This window comes from Amphibalanus amphitrite, unplaced genomic scaffold, assembly GCF_019059575.1.
Source record: "Amphibalanus amphitrite isolate SeventyFive unplaced genomic scaffold, NRLGWU_Aamphi_draft 000873F_arrow, whole genome shotgun sequence".
Lineage (NCBI taxonomy): Eukaryota > Metazoa > Arthropoda > Thecostraca > Balanomorpha > Balanidae > Amphibalanus > Amphibalanus amphitrite.
The window spans coordinates 1-17878 of record NW_024882367.1 but is presented as its reverse complement, the minus strand read 5'-3'; the positions used below and the strand labels follow the sequence as shown (position 1 = coordinate 17878).

General features: G+C 44.6%; 1 protein-coding gene and 1 long non-coding RNA gene across 2 annotated transcripts in view; one reads left to right on the top strand and one right to left on the bottom strand.

The window, feature by feature from the left end:
• The window catches only part of LOC122367487 (muscle calcium channel subunit alpha-1-like), a 56078-nt gene extending 38897 nt beyond the window's left edge, over positions 1-17181 (top strand). Inside the window, exons 7-17 of the mRNA XM_043340596.1 lie at positions 307-410; positions 1699-1862; positions 2673-2772; positions 4374-4519; positions 7195-7268; positions 7542-7693; positions 9648-9858; positions 11522-11642; positions 11821-11912; positions 16487-16623; positions 17024-17181. Of these exons, the coding sequence (XP_043196531.1) occupies positions 307-410; positions 1699-1862; positions 2673-2772; positions 4374-4519; positions 7195-7268; positions 7542-7693; positions 9648-9858; positions 11522-11642; positions 11821-11912; positions 16487-16623; positions 17024-17117 (1395 nt within the window). The 3' untranslated portion in view covers positions 17118-17181. The remainder of the gene's footprint in view (positions 1-306; positions 411-1698; positions 1863-2672; positions 2773-4373; positions 4520-7194; positions 7269-7541; positions 7694-9647; positions 9859-11521; positions 11643-11820; positions 11913-16486; positions 16624-17023) is intronic.
• LOC122367494 lies at positions 12747-15643 on the bottom strand. Its single transcript, XR_006254069.1, has 3 exons — positions 15366-15643; positions 14297-14441; positions 12747-13775 (listed from the first exon to the last, which is right to left on the bottom strand). It is a non-coding gene; the product is annotated as an uncharacterized LOC122367494 (long non-coding RNA).
• Positions 17182-17878: the final 697 nt, after the last annotated feature.

The following is a 17878-nucleotide window of genomic DNA, read 5'->3' as shown; positions in this document are numbered from 1 at the left end:
ACATTAAAGGCGTACCTTGTTTCATACAACGGCGCTGAAGAAGTCTAATAGACGAAACCGGTACGCCTTTAATGTAACTGTTTTAATTGTTTGATTCGTGGAGCCTGGAGGTTCATGTACTCTCGATGCAAAACCATACGGTTATGAGACTGATCCTCTACTGTGTACGTTGATCGCCCCTGGCAGTTCCAGTCACATGACAAGACACATGTTCAGCATTTTACAGCTCATCTCTCGATCGACCGTTGATGTGTGCGTGCATGTGTAGCCCTGACTAACGCTCTGCCTAACCCTGTTGCTCCCTAGATAAACGACGCGCTCGGAAACTCGTGGCCGTGGATCTATTTCATTTCGCTCATCGTAATGGGGTCCTTTTTCGTGCTCAACCTCGTGCTAGGTGTGCTCAGTGGGTAAGTTAGGGGCGACACGAAGGAGGGGAAGGAAGGCTTCCTTTGTGCATCCCGCCTGTCTGCTCGGCACCTCGACTGGCACTGCTGTGTCTGTTATTTGTTTGGGTCCTGCGGTGTCCTGGGTGGTTCACAGGCTGCACTGAACGTCCAGCAAAGTTGCCCGGCTGACTGTCACCGGTGGATCATTGATCCACACACCGAGCCTGTGCATGTGGACAGGAGGGATCATTTCTGTATTCACGGCCGGTGGTTCTGATTTCAGCACACAGACACTGCAACATATTGCACACTTTTGTGCATGTGCTGTGCAACTGGCCAGCAAAAAGGAGCGTCACCAGTGCTGTCCTCACCCTGAATGCGATGCTGAATGCGCCTTTGACACTTTTTTCTGTTCGTGCCAGATTCAAGACTCCGTGGGAAAATCCTATCCATGGATATATTTCATATCAATGATGCTCGTGGGCGCATTCTTTGTAATGAATCTTATTCTGGGTGTATTGAGCGGGTAAGTTGTCCTCGCCTGTCTCGACTGTGCTTGATGTGGTTTGCTTTTCTTGTGAAGTTCTTGGCTCTCTGTTGTGTTTCGTGTGCCTGCATATTTATCAGTCTGTAGACAGATCTGGCCCTCTTACGCTTCTTCACGGCTTGTCTGAATGTTTTCGTTCTGCGTCAACTGCTTTTGTAACGTGTTTCGCAAGCTTGCCAATTTCTACTGAAAAGCTGGACAGGTTACTGGAGCTTCATTAGACGTATTTGTCATTGTATAGACGCTTCTTCTGCCTTATTGCTACATATGATCTTAAAATGTCGCATACGAGTCGCATGATATGCTTGGGACAATCTCGAAACCATATATAGCGTAGTTAAAGATAATACAATAGTGTCAGATGTTTTAAACTTAAAATAACGTATGAAAATATCAATAGCATGAGTAAAGAGCCACCTTCGGATACGACAATGAGTGGTTCATGGTCGTCTAGTGGATCATTTTTCTAATCCATGTTCATATTATTGCTAATATGAGTCATTTATTCACATTGATAAACATGAAAACCAATCAAATGTCCGGTATCGACTTTAAAAGCATGTTTCTGCGAATAAAAGCTGGCATGTAGCAACAACGAAAAGGAGACGTACTTCAAATCAGAGAGGCACATTGACAAATATTTTTCATTGCCCGATCATGCCTCACTTCGATTTTTTAGCCGCATTTTTTCGTTCGTCATCTCCTTCCCCGCTGAGACTGAGATTGTGACCCACCACACTCGCCGACCCTTGTCGTCCTCAGAGAGTTCTCAAAGGAGAGGGAGAAGGCGAAGGCTCGCGGTGACTTTCAGAAGCTGCGAGAGAAGCAGCAACTGGAGGAGGACCTGCGCGGGTATCTGGACTGGATCACACAGGCCGAGTACCTCGAGCCCGAGAACGAGGGACACGCGGAGGAGACCAAACTACGTGAGTGACCGCCGGAACGGACGCAGGAGTAGTGTTTGGAACGGAACAGCAGATCACAGAGAACGGCAGAAACGGGCTCCGACACTTCTGGGTTTGAAGGATGAGGGAGAAGTGAGCGGCGCTTAGTATTACAAGGGACGGAAAAGGTCTGCTCCTGACACTTAGAATCGGATCTGGGCAAAACTTTTTTTGTCATTGTATAACTTGAAAACATTACGCGTCACATTCCTTCGTTTCGCTATATAAAAATGGCACTCGTCAATCGAATCAACCTAAATGATCAATTTTATTTGATGTTATTAATCGTTGACCATTTAAGAGTATAAAACAGTTAAGGCCGCCCACACTGGACCTCGCATGCGAGTTGCGAATTTTGGGTTTTCGTGTTTCTTCAAAATCAAAGAATGCCATCTAAGCTGAGCGACCCACACCACCATGTAACAAGCGAGTCTGCATTGTTTTAGATTACGAGCCACCTTGCATCGCATTTCAAAAGCTTATTTTGAGTCAACTTTCGATTTTCCTCGCTGCGAGGTCTGCGAGTTCTGCGAGGTTTGCGGGTTTTTCGTTGGAGTCGAATTTTGGTTCGTTACGCTGGTATTGCGACTATGTAATTTTCTGAAGGCGCACCAGCTTTGCACTACATTCATGAAATTACCATAAGGGAACGGTCTAATCACTCTATGAATTAGTATTATGCCCGCAATTTGACTATTTAGGCTGTCGTATGACGTCTCCCCCGTGTATCCTACTGGTCCTAACGCTGAGACGAAATGTGTGACATTTTCTGCGTGTTTGTTCCGCCATCAGATGATGCCCTGGAGGAGGACCACCAGCAAATAGAGGACACAGATGCACCTGACATGCCGCATGTCTCCTGCTGGGAACAGCAAAGGAAGGCGCTCGAAAAGTCAGTATGTCAGGAAAGTCAGCACATTAGAGCCGTAATGTTACAAAATTCAAAATCGCGGCTAAATTTCCAAATTCAATCCTGGCATAGTCTTAAATTTATGCAACTTCTTGTAGTATCTATAAAGACTTTATTTGTAAACGTTGCTTTTACTTATCACTTATAGCACAAGTTATGAGTGCAAAAAAAAAATATGTACACTGTCCCAATAGTAAGACTGCAGTCGGGTTAGAGTGCCAAATGCATGGCAACATGCATTTCAGCTATGACAGCCATGTGGCTGAAAGTGACAGCCATTTCTACAACAATATGCCTGACCGTTGGATCTAATCTTGGCTAATTAGTTAACGAATAGTATTGAGCTCACATGGTGCGTTCGTCTCAGGTATCCGCTTCATCTGTTCTCCTGGTGAGATACGCAGGCTATGATACCAGTTTACTTCTTTTCCACCTCGCTTTGAAGTATGTGCGTCCCTCACTTCAATGATGACAATGCTTCTTCAACCTTCTCAGAGTATGAGTGTAACTTCTACCGCAATGAGAGGTTCTAACGCTATCGTGCTATCCCCAGCTTCACAACTCCATCTTTACTCCATGAAGTTGTGTTCCTATCGGTACATTTTGTCTATTTGTTTGTCACGAGTTTTACCTTATGAAGTGCCGTTTTGTAAAATCCTCTGGTGTGACCTCATCTATGTACCTGCGTTCGTTTGTAAAAGCTTTAGCAGCTTCTCTCCAAGTTGAAAAATTTTGGTTGTGTGAATTTTCCATGCAGATAAATTTGAGGCTCAATACTCTGTCTGTCGCTATCAATGTTTTCCGGAGTGATGTCATTTATAACTGAACGGAGGAAATCATAGCCATAATACTCTTAACGTTCGATTATTTACCTTCCAAAACAAGTCTTATTTCCAAAAAGGGTAAACGGTTCCAGACTGCTAGATGAAAAGATATATATCCTATAGAAGCACCGAACCACATTAATATTTCAGCATTAGCTCTTTTTGGTGACTTTGTTATTTATTCGGTTGCCCGATGAGCATTTCGATCACTTCGTCAGCTTTTTGAGAAAAGAGAAATTGATGACGCATAACATGTTACATTTGTGCAATGTACAGGGCTCGCGGGTTTTAGCGGTAGGTTTTGCACCTAGAAAATTTAGTGTACTTCAGGCTATATCTTCGTCGTCTTAAGCTTTTAAGTGTTGAAGATGCGATCGACTTGTTGGGTAACAAGCCGGCCATGATCGTGTAAAATGGCTTCATCGTAGATCGATTAGTTTCTGAGATATAACCGGAAATGTAAAAGTGCAAAACCTACCGCTTAATCTCGCGAGACCTGTACGTAGGTATAGACCGTCTTTTCTAGAGAAACGTTGATAGAGAATAACAAAGAAGGTAAATATTAACAGGTACACCATACTTGTGAACTTCATTAGTTTTTCATTGTTTAAAAGTAGTCACATAACCATGACCGTTATTGTGTTCAATATTCAGATTATTCCGTCAGTTGTCTAACATCCTCCCACTGAATTCCAGCATTTTTCCAATGTCTCTATACTGCATGCAGCTGTCGTGTGACCCCGTGTCCGCTCGTGCCAGGTGTAACCGGAGGATGAAGCGTGGCTGCCGGTGGGCGGTCAAGTCGCAGGCCTTCTACTGGCTCATCATCATCCTCGTGTTCCTCAACACAGGAGTGCTGGCCACTGAGCACTACCATCAGCCGCCCTGGCTCGACCATTTCCAGGGTAAGCCCATTAATCGGCAGTGATGCTTGGAAGTGCTGGGTCTATATATTTACGGCATGACAGGGATCATGAATGTTTTTTATCGTGACACTGCTATGTTCATCAATGATGAGTGCCTGAAGACTTTTCTCTACTCGACTGTGATGCGAGAGTTTCCTTCGATAGGACCTTCAAAAAGAAAAGAAAAATGTTGCATAGCTGCGTAAGATATGGATATACATCTATATACATCTGTATCTTCCTGAGAAGTTAAATGGCACGTGGCCCTGCGGCCCCGTCGAGCACTCCCGGACCGCTCACACTGGGCCGGGGGTCCGGAAAAGTGCTAGAAATTATTTGTGATTGAGTTGTTGATCTCAGTGACAAGCAAACATGCTAAAAACGAAGTGGGGCTGCTTAACCCTCGCTGGACCTATTGTCGGACCCCCCACCCCCTCGGCCGGCCGAGGGGGGAGGGTTGGTACGACCCCTTTTTGCCGTTTCGCCCCTAATGGAGCTAGAGCCTCGCGGAAAAAACAAGCGTGTGCGCCGTTTCAAGGCGGAACGATTGATACCCGATTTTAAGGTCCCAGGTCAACCGGTAACCTCTGAGGTGAAGTCAAAAAGCCCAAGGTAGGGTTTGGTTTTTGGCAAATAATTTCGCAAAAAATGGCCGCAGAGCAGCGATTTTGGCACCATCGTGTTCGCCTGGCTCAGGCGCGTCGAATGGTATACTTTTTGTTCGGGTGAGGCCAACTTAAGGTATTGACCTCGAGTCAAGGTCAGTTCAGAGCCCATCAGGCCACGAACTTAATCGAAGGAGGTCGTATCGCATATCATTCGATTCGGGAGGTCTTCCCGAGTCCATTGGTGGCTTTCCCGAGTCGCTGGCTCAATTTTATCATGAGTTATTGACGAGAAACTCCTATGACCGGTGTGACGTCATAAATGACGTCACGGAAGGTCAAAAATGCAAAAGTAAAGCATCGGATCTTGCAAGGAGTGCACGAAATCACGATTCCGTGTGCTTGAGATAGTTTGAAATCATTCCATGCGCAAAAACAACAGTTTCCTTATTTCCCCATTCACTTTTAATGGTGAGGTCACGTGACCTCGAAGAGTAGCAGGCATTAGCAAAAATTGCGAGTAGGGCATGACAGAAAGATGATTGGTGGTTTGTATGGCATGGCCATTTTTAACGGCTCGAAATAACATTTCTCAAAAAGTCTAGCTAAAGAGCAAGTTGTTGTTGATTATCACTGACTTGTGTTTAGGGGTTAATAATGACTGAATTTTTTAGTTTGGCCCAGAAATGTTGACAGCATGGTGTGCGTTGATCAATTCTGAGCTCAGGGACATATATTTCATTTAGATTATAAGCGTTTGTTTTTCACAACTTCCAGCGTTTTAAAGAGCGCCGTCCTTCAGTAGAGCGGCGAGGTGACAATTGCCCCTACATCATGTGGTTTACTGGCGCATATCTCGAAAAGTAGCAGGGAAAAGCAGCAAAGCACCTATATGGAACAAAAGATGAGTAATCAGAGGCTAGTATGAAATGTTCATTTTTAGCCGCTCGAAATAACGTTTTTATAAAAGTCTAATTAAAAAATTGGATATGATTTTAAATTACGTCTTGCAGCTGCTTGCAAACAGCTAGCTTATCTTGCAGAAAAGCGATGCAATATGTCAGAATGATGTTGGCACAGTGAACAACAGTGCCCTGAACTAGTCTGACAGGAAATTTCGTTCAAAACGACGATTGGTCAACTAATAAATTACCACTAAAGTTCATCATTAAAATCGGTAAATGTGGTGGCCTATAGAGAGTCTAAATTGTTTTGTGTTTGGTGACAACTGACGACCTCAATTTTGACCTTAGGGCAAAACTAGCATCGGAATCGTATTCTTCGATCAATTTGGGATTAAATGATACCTATTTTGTTCATATTGCGGACAGGCAGTTTGGGGGAATTTCTAGCGCTTTTTCAGGCTGCCGGCCTACAGCGCGCTGTTTTACCGTCGCCGTTCAGTTGGGGGCTGTGCGGCCACCCCGGTGGCTGTCGGCGGCTGTCGAGACCCCCAAAGGTCAGCCGGGGCGCGTCGGTGAGCCGGGCCGCGGCGGTCACGTCCGGCCGGCCATATTAGATTACACCAGTGAGCTAACTGAAAGGCCACGGCCACACAGCCGGCCTAAGAAATGTCATCTGGTCATTAGGGCCGCTCAGGTAACGTTAATCGTCAGAAGTGAAACAACCTTGTTTGATGAACAATATTCAAAGAAAGCATTTAAAAAGGGAAATCTTTGAACTCTTCGTAATGTATCGCAAGCGTTTTTCATAAAAGTGAGACCCCATCGCTGTGGGTTTATTAGTCTAGTTTCACTTTTTCTGACCACATTTCCTTTCTTCATAAGTATCCAACACCAGCATTTGCTGTTAAAGCGAAAAGGACGTGCTTAAATACCCATCTCAATTATTACGTTTTCAAATGTGTCCTTTTGCAGTCCGTTTCCCTATTTTGTAATTGACGCCACGAAGCTGCAACCAAATTTGAGAACTGCAAGAAATTGTTTCCATTTTTAAAGTTCGTATTAAATATATGTGTGTATTGGCAGTTTGCACGTAATTAGAAATTTGCAATTCACATGACATACCTGTGCTGCACTTATTCACATGATGAATTATGCTCTGTTTCAGAAGTCACAAACTTGTTTTTCATCGTCCTGTTCACCATAGAGATGATTATCAAAATGTATGCACTTGGGTTCCAGGTGAGTTATTGGCATTTATTTTCAGTAAAACACTACATTAACTCTAATTTTGTCCAGTGTTATGTACAAAGCAAACGCAACTAAGCGTGTTTGATTTTATTACAAAATACCGAAAGATAGATTGTGGAAACAGCTTAGACTAGCTTTTGCATTGACGAAAGTACTTCATTTTTTAACAAGGCAAAAATGTAGACTACCATGCTGTTTTTGTTGTTGTTGTTTTTTTTTTTTTGCTGACACTGAGGGAGGCGGTGGTTTGCTGTCTGTTCGCAGAATTATTTTGTGTCGCTGTTCAACCGGTTCGACTGTTTCGTGGTCATCAGCAGTATCGTGGAGGTGGTGCTGACCAAGACGGGCGTTATGCCACCTCTCGGTGTCTCCGTCCTCCGTTGCGTCCGGCTCCTTCGGGTGTTCAAAGTCACCAGGTCAGTAGCCAGGTACCGTTCGACGAGACTCTACCATGTCAGGGTGGGCGGCTGTAGCGCATTGGTTTATTATGAGTAAAGCTCACTTATGTTCAATTTCAACGACAATAGTGTAAAATAGATCGCGTCATTCGAAACACATTGAAAATAAAACTGGGCGTTTCGGATCGTCATTGCAAAGCACATGCTTCGATGCTAGATCAATAATTGTAAGCGCGCCCTTTATTTGAACCTGTACACGGAAGTGCCAGGGCATGGCCTCGTTTTTATTGTTTAGCAATTACTACTGTAATGAATGAAGTAGCAACGAGTAGGAAGTGTCCCCCTGCTATGCGTTTCAACTTGTCGTATCCAATTTGTCACTGGAGCCGTACCCACAACATATTTTGTTAACTATTTCATCGTGTTCTGCTATGAAATGTGTCATTTTCTATCAAATATGATATGTCGCCCTAGATTTGTGCTTGAAATAATCATTGATGTTTAGTGCTATTAGTTGCATAGATTTAGAATAGTATAGTGATTGCTGATGTAGCCTGTGTTTGTAGGAATATAAGTGTTTAATTATTAAAATGCATGTTAGTGTACCCTGCCATGCAATGCTCCATTTTATTTCCCGCTATTTGATCCAGGCCGGTTTCTGTTGGTGTCTTATTTTGTCCACCCCGTCTGCTGAAAATCTGGCCAATACCCCTCTCTTCGTGTGTCTGTACGTAGGAGGGCCCATTTATTTTTGAGCTCTTCTTTTCCAGATATTGGAGAAACATGGGCAACCTCATCCGAGCCCTGGTCAACTCGATCCAGTCAATCGTCTCGCTCCTCTTCCTCTTGTTCCTGTTCATCTTCATCTTCTCACTGCTCGGGATGCAGATCTTTGGCGGCCGACTGCAGGGCCTCAGAAGTAACTTCAACTCGTTTTGGCAGTCCATTTTGACAGTATTCCAGGTACAGGCTCACCTTTTCTTTCCGGTTATGCATTCACACACCGGTTTGCATTGCGTTTCTGCGTACATATTTGGTCGGTGGCCGGACCGGCGGCCGGCGGTCGGCGGCGGTCTGCTGTGTGAGGTGCGGACGGGGTCAGTGCCAGTGCCCTACCCCCGCCTGCCGGCCGGACGGACCGCAGCCCGCCGCCGCCCCGGCCGGTCCTGCCGCCGTACCGGCCTCCTGCGGTGCCGTGGATCTCTGTACAGCTGACGGGCGCTGCGACTGCGTCACCTGCGCTGTTTTCTCGCGATCTTTTCTTTTCATCTTTCTATTTCTCTTCTCTCATTCTGCCTCTTTTTTCCAATGGCTGGTGTCTTCGGACTGAAAATTGCCTGTTCCTCAGCTCGTTCGCATCAGCCATCCCGCACTGTTCGGCGTTTCGTTAGTTTCCGTCATCCGTGGCCCTGACTGGTTGTGATTCCCGATCAATCATCCATCCGAGATCCTGTTTTTCACGCTCTCTGAGTCCTGTTTATAATTAAACCGAGAAACACGCCGGTTCAGCCGCGTGGATACCGGCCGCCATTTCCCAGAGCTCACTTTCGATAGCATGTTTTTATCCGTAGTGACTGTGAAGGAGTGTGTATACTGAAATATCCGAATCCTCGCTGGTTCGGATCAGGCGTGGAAATCTCCTTTACCCAGACAGTTTGCATGAGGACGAATGACTAGCTTATGCTGTTTCCGCTGCGTGTTATGTTGAGAAAGCTGTGAGAGAAGAACAGACATTGTTTGCTGGGCTGGATTCAATCTCAGACGTAATGCGTTCTATAAGTCCTCTAGTTCGAGTTCGAATTCAATGGCCAATGTCTGTTCGCTCTGACTGCAACTCCTGGCGTGTCCGATCCTGGCCTCTGCGCGATGACTAACCCTGTAAAGTCGGGCCGGGCCGAGTGGGTGGGACGGGACGGCGCGCCGCCGGCCGGTGCGCCGCCCGCTGATTGTGTGTCTCTGTCCCATGTTTCAGATACTGGCGCTCCCTCTCCAACCTGGTCGCATCCCTCCTCAACTCCATCCAGTCCATCGCCTCTCTGCTGTTGCTCCTCTTCCTCTTTATCGTCATCTTTGCTCTCCTTGGGATGCAGGTTTTCGGAGGCAAGTTTAATTTTGACTCGACGGACGCCAAACCGCGCAGCAACTTCGATACATTTGTACAGAGTTTGTTGACAGTATTCCAGGTAAAGATGTGTGCTAGAGCGCTACGTAGACCCGGGACGGTGACCGCTCCTTGGGGCACGGGTCCCGCTCTGGCGGGGTGTGCGGTTGGGTTGTGTGCGGTGGGCGAGCTTTGAGGCGGTGGTCTGATTTATCTGAAGTTTTTTATTTCGTCTTTGGCCTAGAATGTTTTATGGCATATTATTTTATGTTTCTTAACAATAACAGCATCTAAAATCATATTTTATATTTTGGCTTTTTAAGTAAAAGGCTTCTATTTATTGATATAATATTTGTTAATAAAATTAGTGTTTACTTTCATTTAGCTTCCTCAAGATGCATAATCTTATTTCTTCTTCCAAAATGTATTCAATCAATCAAATAATCTTAAAATTTTCAAGCATTTCCAGGTATCGCGATATTGTAGTATTTGGCAAAAACGGACGTGCGACATGCTCTGATTTAGTTGTATGTATACTAAGATCATCGATGTTTCACTCTCTAAATTTGGTACTTAAAAGCAAAAGTTGCAACGTTCTTCAACGAACCGACCTGGGGAGTGGCTTCTATTCGGTGGCGATAGGCCGTAAGCCAGCGGCGGTGCCCGTGCCCCGGACGGCGGCCGTTCCCGGGGTAGAGTCAGTGGTGACCGGTCCGCTCTCTCTCTCTCTGTCGTCCTCCCGTCCCTCATAGGTGTCACTCTGCCACTCTCACTAACGACCGGAGCATGAGCAGCGCTTCTCCCTCCCTCTGCCCCCTCCCACCTTGGCGCGCCTCGATTCTCTCCCACTGTCCCAGTTAGCGGCGTCTGCCGGACGTAGAGCTGTGCTGGACGAATAGACCGATGTTTGCTGTGTTCAGAGGCGTCGTTTGCGGTCAAATCAAGCAGGGTTCTTATAAACGTATTTGTCTCACTAACAGTTTAGCATGGATCTCGTTTATGGGATCTCCCGCCAGGATGGCCGTCTCTTGAAGAAAATGACGCAGCCATTCTGAGTTCCAAAGTTCATTAGAATAATGCTTCTCATGCTGAATATTATGAGAAAAGCGCTCCTTTGAGGCGCTTTTCATCCACTTTCTTGTCGACCAATAACGTAAGAATCCGTCGTGATTTGACCGCATATTGATGCCTATTGTCAGGTGTAAAAGCCTGATCAATGCGCTGACAACAAGAGGGGTCTGTCTCTCAGATAGATGTCGCATCTCTGTTATTATGTCGAGCTCGTGTTTGATGTTCAGTGGTGTGAAGTGTGCGCATGTATATAGCCATCCTAACACGCCGTGCCGTTGCATGACATTATTTTGCCTCAGCTTTATCAGAATAATCGCCAACTGCCGTTCAGCCTCAGTAAAGTTATAACTGGAAACGGTTGGCTGGTGTTATTTAGTTCTGTCAGAGCTCATTTGCTAGCTGGTAGATTTTGTAAGCTATGGCTGTGGTAAAGTTATACTTTAAAATAATAAACATACTGTGAAAACAGACAAAGAATTAAACAGTTAACATCACTTCCGGTTGTGCAGCAATGCTATTGAAAGTTGCATATGAAAAAGATGACTTGTCTTTGAATGAATAATCACTTGTTGCTTCATAAATGTCCAATTCATCAGCAAATCCTCTACAAATTATCGTCCAGTGCCGTTGAGAATGTGTGGCTTTCAGCCTGTGTTGGACGCGTGTGTCGTCAGATTCTCACCGGTGAGGACTGGAACATGGTCATGTACCACGGCATCCAGGCGTACGGCGGGGTCGGAGGATTCGGCGCGCTGGCCTGCGTCTACTTCATCATCCTCTTCATCTGCGGAAACTGTATCCTTGCACTGCGTGCCGATGGCAATTAATCACTTTTGAAGTGTTTCTCAATGCTGAACGCTAACTTAATTAAATAAAATTAGGTAAAGAATATGACAAACCATCATTAATCAATGTGGCCCATTTTTATCAAGCGGATGTTCTTATCTAGTTTCCTTGACAATGGGCTGATCAGACATTCTGTTGAACGTCTTCCTGGCCATCGCGGTGGATAATCTGGCGGACGCCGAGTCGCTGACGGCGATAGAAAAAGAGGAGGAGGAGGAGGTAGGAAACGTCTGGTGCCTCAGCTAGGGGATGTAACTGAAACGATAAAAAGGACGGTGAAACATCGATCCATTTTATCCAACCTTTTTCCGTCTTCATATAGATGCTGACTCTCATCTATATTACTATTTGAGGAGGGTGCGTCTGTCCGTTACCGAGGTCCCGACTTGGTGGTGCTTTGCGTGGACTACAGGCCAGACCGTTGCACCTAGCCCGGTGAAATTTGCACAACTTATAGATCAAGGATGCGCGACGTGCCTTTGAGGGGTCTCAGCTCGGTCGGATTGATAGGGAGCGCGTGGCGCGTGCTCAAAAAGTGCAAATTCGCGTCATAGACTTTACATGTATAAATCGGCGTGCGAAATCGGGCGAAAACGGCTAATTTTGGCCGACACGGGTCCAGTTCCCGTGCAATATCTTGGTGACCAGGGTTTCGACCGGCACGGGGAAAACAGCATCGTGTACAGAATGGGGATGTTCGCGCTAAGAGTTCCGAAAAGTCTCGCCAGGTGGCAGCACCGTATGCTTTGGACACAGCGCGCCGGCCGGGCGCCGGCCGGGCCGGGGATAACACTGCGGGCGGCGACGGCGGCCGACGCGCCCCGAACGGGAACTGCGTTTCATGTCTTTTTCAGGTTCATCATTTTGCTAAAATGAGTAGCTACAGTTGATTTCGATATTAGGAAGACAATGACGCGTGTGGAAGGCAAACTACTACATCGTCATAGAGCGGAAGGAAAGGGAGCCGGTCGAGTGGTCACCAAAAGCTACGGAGTACGAATGATACGATGTTATCACATAATTTAACTTACACAGTTGAAATTAAAAACCTTATTACATTCAGACATATATTCACACGCATGAAACAATCGATTTACAGCACACATTACATGACAAGAACGCATACCTACGGTCTTAAGTTGACCTGTAGCGCTCGTCACTGTCAGATAAGTCAATCACATCCCTGTAGTTTGTACAGACTATTGACTAAACCCTTCATCCGGCATGCGTTCATTCTGTAATGATGGGCAACGAATCACCGGCGATTTCTGCGTGGCTCTATATGACATCCTCGTCCGTTCCCAAGGTCCATTGGTTCGGTGACTTTCAAATTATAGCAGGGCCTTCCTCGGTCAGGCTTGATGGATCCACCGTCACTTTGCGCGGTACTTTTAAGACAGACTGTACCTACTACCAACACGACTGACTGATTACAATATGATGCGAAATGGACAATATCAGTTAAAGTTTAATATTTAGCGACACAAGTGTGAAAGCTGCCTGGAAAACTTGCAACAAACTAAGTAAACTAAGCTTGGCTTGTAATGGGCACAAACTTGTAATAAAGGGGTACTTAACAAATCCACAATGTTCTGTTTAGGCAAGTAGCCTTCACATATGAAGCATTGCTATGACTACTCTTCTAGAGCTGATTGATAGCTTTTGAAGGAAGGAACTGAGTGGCTGAGCCCTACCATTCACCACTTGTCACCTTCAACAATTGCTTAAGGCATGCAGTTCTTTATCACTAGAAAATACCTGACAGTTTGCTGCCTCTCATTTGTGTATGATGCAACACACTATGCATCAGTGATACTAGGACACGAAATGTTGAACACTAGCATGGGTTGCAATGCAGCCCCAGAAGCCAGAGCAAAAATTGACACCTTAATCAACTTTATGATTGTAGCAAAACTCCACTGCTTGACTACACAGAGCACCAACTGTTTGCTCCTCTAAACTTTCACCAAAGGAAGTGTTGCTGATGTCATTTGTAGCAGCAGTGACACTGGTAACTTCAGATCACAGGACCTGGTAGCATCCATGCTCTTGAATCTGGATCTTATCAATGCAGCATCGCACCTGTGAATAAATGAAAAATGGCATAAGACAGTAGGGAAAGATCTTGGCAAGTCATAATGAGATACATATGTTTAACATGCATGGATTAAAGGACATTATATACTGAAGCAATTAGCAAAACATTGCAGTTTAAGCACAGTTGAAATCTGATATGATGAACTGGATACAGTGACATCATCAAGACCCATGAACTTTTCACAAAGTATTTGCAATTTTGAAATGCACTTTTATTGCAGTTACCTATACAAATATTCCAGAAGGTGAAAATTTATTTAAAAAAAACAGCAAACAACTTGCCCGTATTTAGTTGCTAAAAAGCTGAGTGAATATTCTAAAAAAGTGTTCACTTCAGTGTGAATCAAAACTTAGAGTAAACAATTTTTACCTGATGAAATGAAGATATTATATCAATAATGAGTAGCTTTGGGTGGTGATGAGTTAAAAAAAACATTTTGCAAGAAAGGCTATCAGTTACTTCTGGATGATATACTGCAGTGCACAAGCTGTTCACCAACTCCTACCTGGTCTTTCAGTGGGATCCCTCTGTATGTACCTAAGAACTTCATCCGCAGGGCTGGTTCCTTCATACGCAGGTCCTCTGCCTTCCTTGATTCCTCCGACTCCATCCTGACAACTCCGCACCAGAAGCATGATTGCACTGGGCACCTGTAACACCATGTAGGATGATCAATAATTGTAACAATTCATAAATAGTAGGTAGCTTAGTGTTCTATTACATATACCTCCTGGTTGCTGGTGTCAAAATAGATCATATTGTCTTTTTCCATCATAACCTTTATCTGCATGCAATATCTTTGGTACCAGACAAAGTAGAACACTGCTAAAATGCTTGCAATGAATCTTATAAAAATGCATTGAATTTATATAATCATTCTCAGCAGCATGTATCATCTTTTAATGCCTTTCTCAAAGGGCAGGTCAATTTCCTACATTGATATGCCCATAAACTTATAACAAGTAAATTACTTCATATGGGCAATACAAGATAAAGCTATGAGTTAAGTTATATTATTTTATGCTCCGATAGGCGTTATCACAAGTGTATTCGCGGCCATTGGGGCGACGTAAGAAAAGAAGAAAACAACTGGCCCCAAGAACTTTAAATTATCAAATAGCAAGCAAATTTTCCTTGATATGTAGAGAATTTACCATTAATTGTTAGAGAAAATTGCATTTAAAATCTTCCATTTATGCTTTTTTCATCGTTTGCACAGTATGTTCTTTTACTAGGCTAGAAACACTCATTAGAAATAGTTCCCGCATCATCAAGAACAATAGGGAAAGCTTGAAGTGAATACAATAATCTAAACGGTTTTGTAATCCATGTGAAGACACTTCTAAAATTGCCTGTAGAAATATTAAAGGCAAAAGTTCAACTTTTTCACAAGACGGATGGCTATAAACCTATTTAACGTGTGACAACTCAGCCGGTATATCGTCGCCTACAGCCCAGCTTTCCCTAGTGACCGATAGAGGCGCTGCTATCGATGTCCGCCCGTGCCGCCTAACGCTTAGTTATGCTCGCCATAAAAAAAAATGTCGGGAAACGTGTTACATCGATGGAATTACCGTTTGGAGTCGGTCTATCTTCGGCTTCTCGCCTCTCTTCGGCTACGTCAATTGAAGCCTTTCTAAGTCTCCTGTCCTTTGTAAACTTGCCTTTCCATGTTTGTGACACTTGCCGAATATAAATGCACAACCCATCTGAGCAAAATTCAAATCAATTGCTATCAAATTCACCGAGATTCAGTCCCTCGGACCGACACCGCACGGACTCCACACAGTGCAAAACATAGTGGCGCATTCGCCGCCACAGTTTCTGTGTCCAAAGAAGGCAGTGCTGCCACCTGGTGAGGAAATAAGCCGAACATCCCCATTGAACGGGCTATTGAATGGTGTGCGTTGCAGGGGATGGCACGCGCCACGTGCCCCTATGAGGATACTTTTATTGAAAAATTGCAGTTTTTTACGGATTTTGGGATTAATTTTATTTTTAGTTGACCGTTAAACGGAGCGAGTTGGAACAACGCCTGTTGGCAAGAGAAATGTACCGCCTCTCATGGGAAAATTGTGAAAAGCTAATTGATCCAAATCAAGGTGGTACAAATCACGGGAGAAAATAGTGTTTGTCAATTTTGTGCCACTTCATTAATCACACGGGTTTTGCTCAATGATCTGATATCTCTGGCAATTAAAAATGGCACCGTTGGAAAGAGCATTCAATTCTGTCCAAGGTTCAGTCTTCATTTTTGCATGATGATCAACAGTATTCTTAAAAAATGTAAATGTTCCAAACCATTACATTGTCATTTTTACCGAAATTCATCGATGGCCCTTAAAAGACTTCACGTCAGTTTTCGAATTATTCTGAAGTAGAACGCATGATTTTACGACACGGGCACCTCGATGCGATGTATCTTTTTTTATTACAAAATGCTTGGCCGTCAAAAAGCAATCGAACGAAATGGATACCAACCAAATCGACACAGACCAACCCAATACCCATGGGTCAAAAATAACCATTCTTCGCGTTGCGGAGCACGCGGGTAACCCTAGTGACTGTTCTATTATATTAATTTGATATGCTATTATAGCGCACCTTATCGTCAGAGTTTTATTCGTGCTCCTTACAAAAGTATGTAGCACTTCAGAGACGGCAATACACTTTACTCCCCTGACCATTTCCGCAGGCGCAGATAGCCAAGTCACGGTCTCGCAGCGGCTCCCCTAAAAAGGAGGAGATTATCGAAGACGGTGTCGTGAGCTCCTCCGAGAAAACGTCTCAGTACGGATCACAAAAGCTTGGCGCCGACCTCAACCATATCGGGTAAGTGACAGCCCAAATGAGAGGCTTTATCCTGCGACCCAATGTAGCGTGGATTCGCTACAACCCGCCCGGCGAAGATTCCTGAAAGCTAGACTGTGCCGCATCGCTGCTGTGTGATGCGGTACAGTCTACCCAATCAGGCGAACGGAAATGCGCCTTCGATGAGACCGGAGGGTCCGTGAGCTCCCGTTTAGCGCTTTTCGTTGAATATTTAAATATGTATGCACATTTTACTCTAGGGAGCGATTAAAATGTCTCGGATTATCACTTATTCTTAACGGATAGCACTTCAAGACTGTAACGGCAGTATGACTGATATGCTATGCCTAATGGCAAACGCTGGAAACAGCGCGGTAACGGTGTGTGGAGCGTCTCCCTGAGTTTATCGCTCCTCCGTCAGCGTGGAGCTGCGGTCCAGTCGATGTAGCGTGACAGCCGCCCACCACGAGACGCTCGAGGAACCCAGCTACGACGACTATGAGAGCGGTAAGTAATATGGAATACGGTGCCGGCAGTTAGAGTGTTAGACAGTCTCAGCATCGCAACTAAACGTTGCGTTTGGGTCACGCTTCTACATACACTTCACCATAATGTCTACTGAATATGCATCTGCCACCCAGGGAGGCAGATCTAACAATCGTTCTCCCACAAAATGTACTAGGCGCTAGTAATTTTCCGTTATTTATACCGACATTTATTGTAGCAAGTAGATTTTGCATCAAAGCTAGACACGTGCATGTTTTAAAGGAGCAATGTCTAATGTCTATCCTCACTGATATCAATGTTAACAAATAAGAAACGTTTCGCTTTTTATTAACAATAAACTCCTCTTATTTTTCTTATTAGCTCTATCCACTTTAGCAAATTAGCTACCGACGAACATACCAATGGCAGTACCTAATTTGTCAACATATAAACTGATTATGTAAGTTGTAACTGCAAGGCGTCCCATGCCGAGAACTATATTAGCTTAATTAACCTACGACTTTCCGTGCAAGAGCACCACATATTAGTATTTGTGTTTATTGTCTGTTAACTACTTTAAATGCATACGGTTTGTTCCAAGAACAACAGCATAATTTACTGTTCGTCTCCACGTTATCCGTGCTAACATTTTTTGGACTAACGACCTCTGTTTCGCCTGCTCCTAGTAATATGCCACTGTCTTGTCAGGTCTGCACGCACTGCTCTCTCGACGTTTTTCGTCATTTTTACAGTGTGATTCTATATAATAGTATCTGGCCATCTCTTTTCA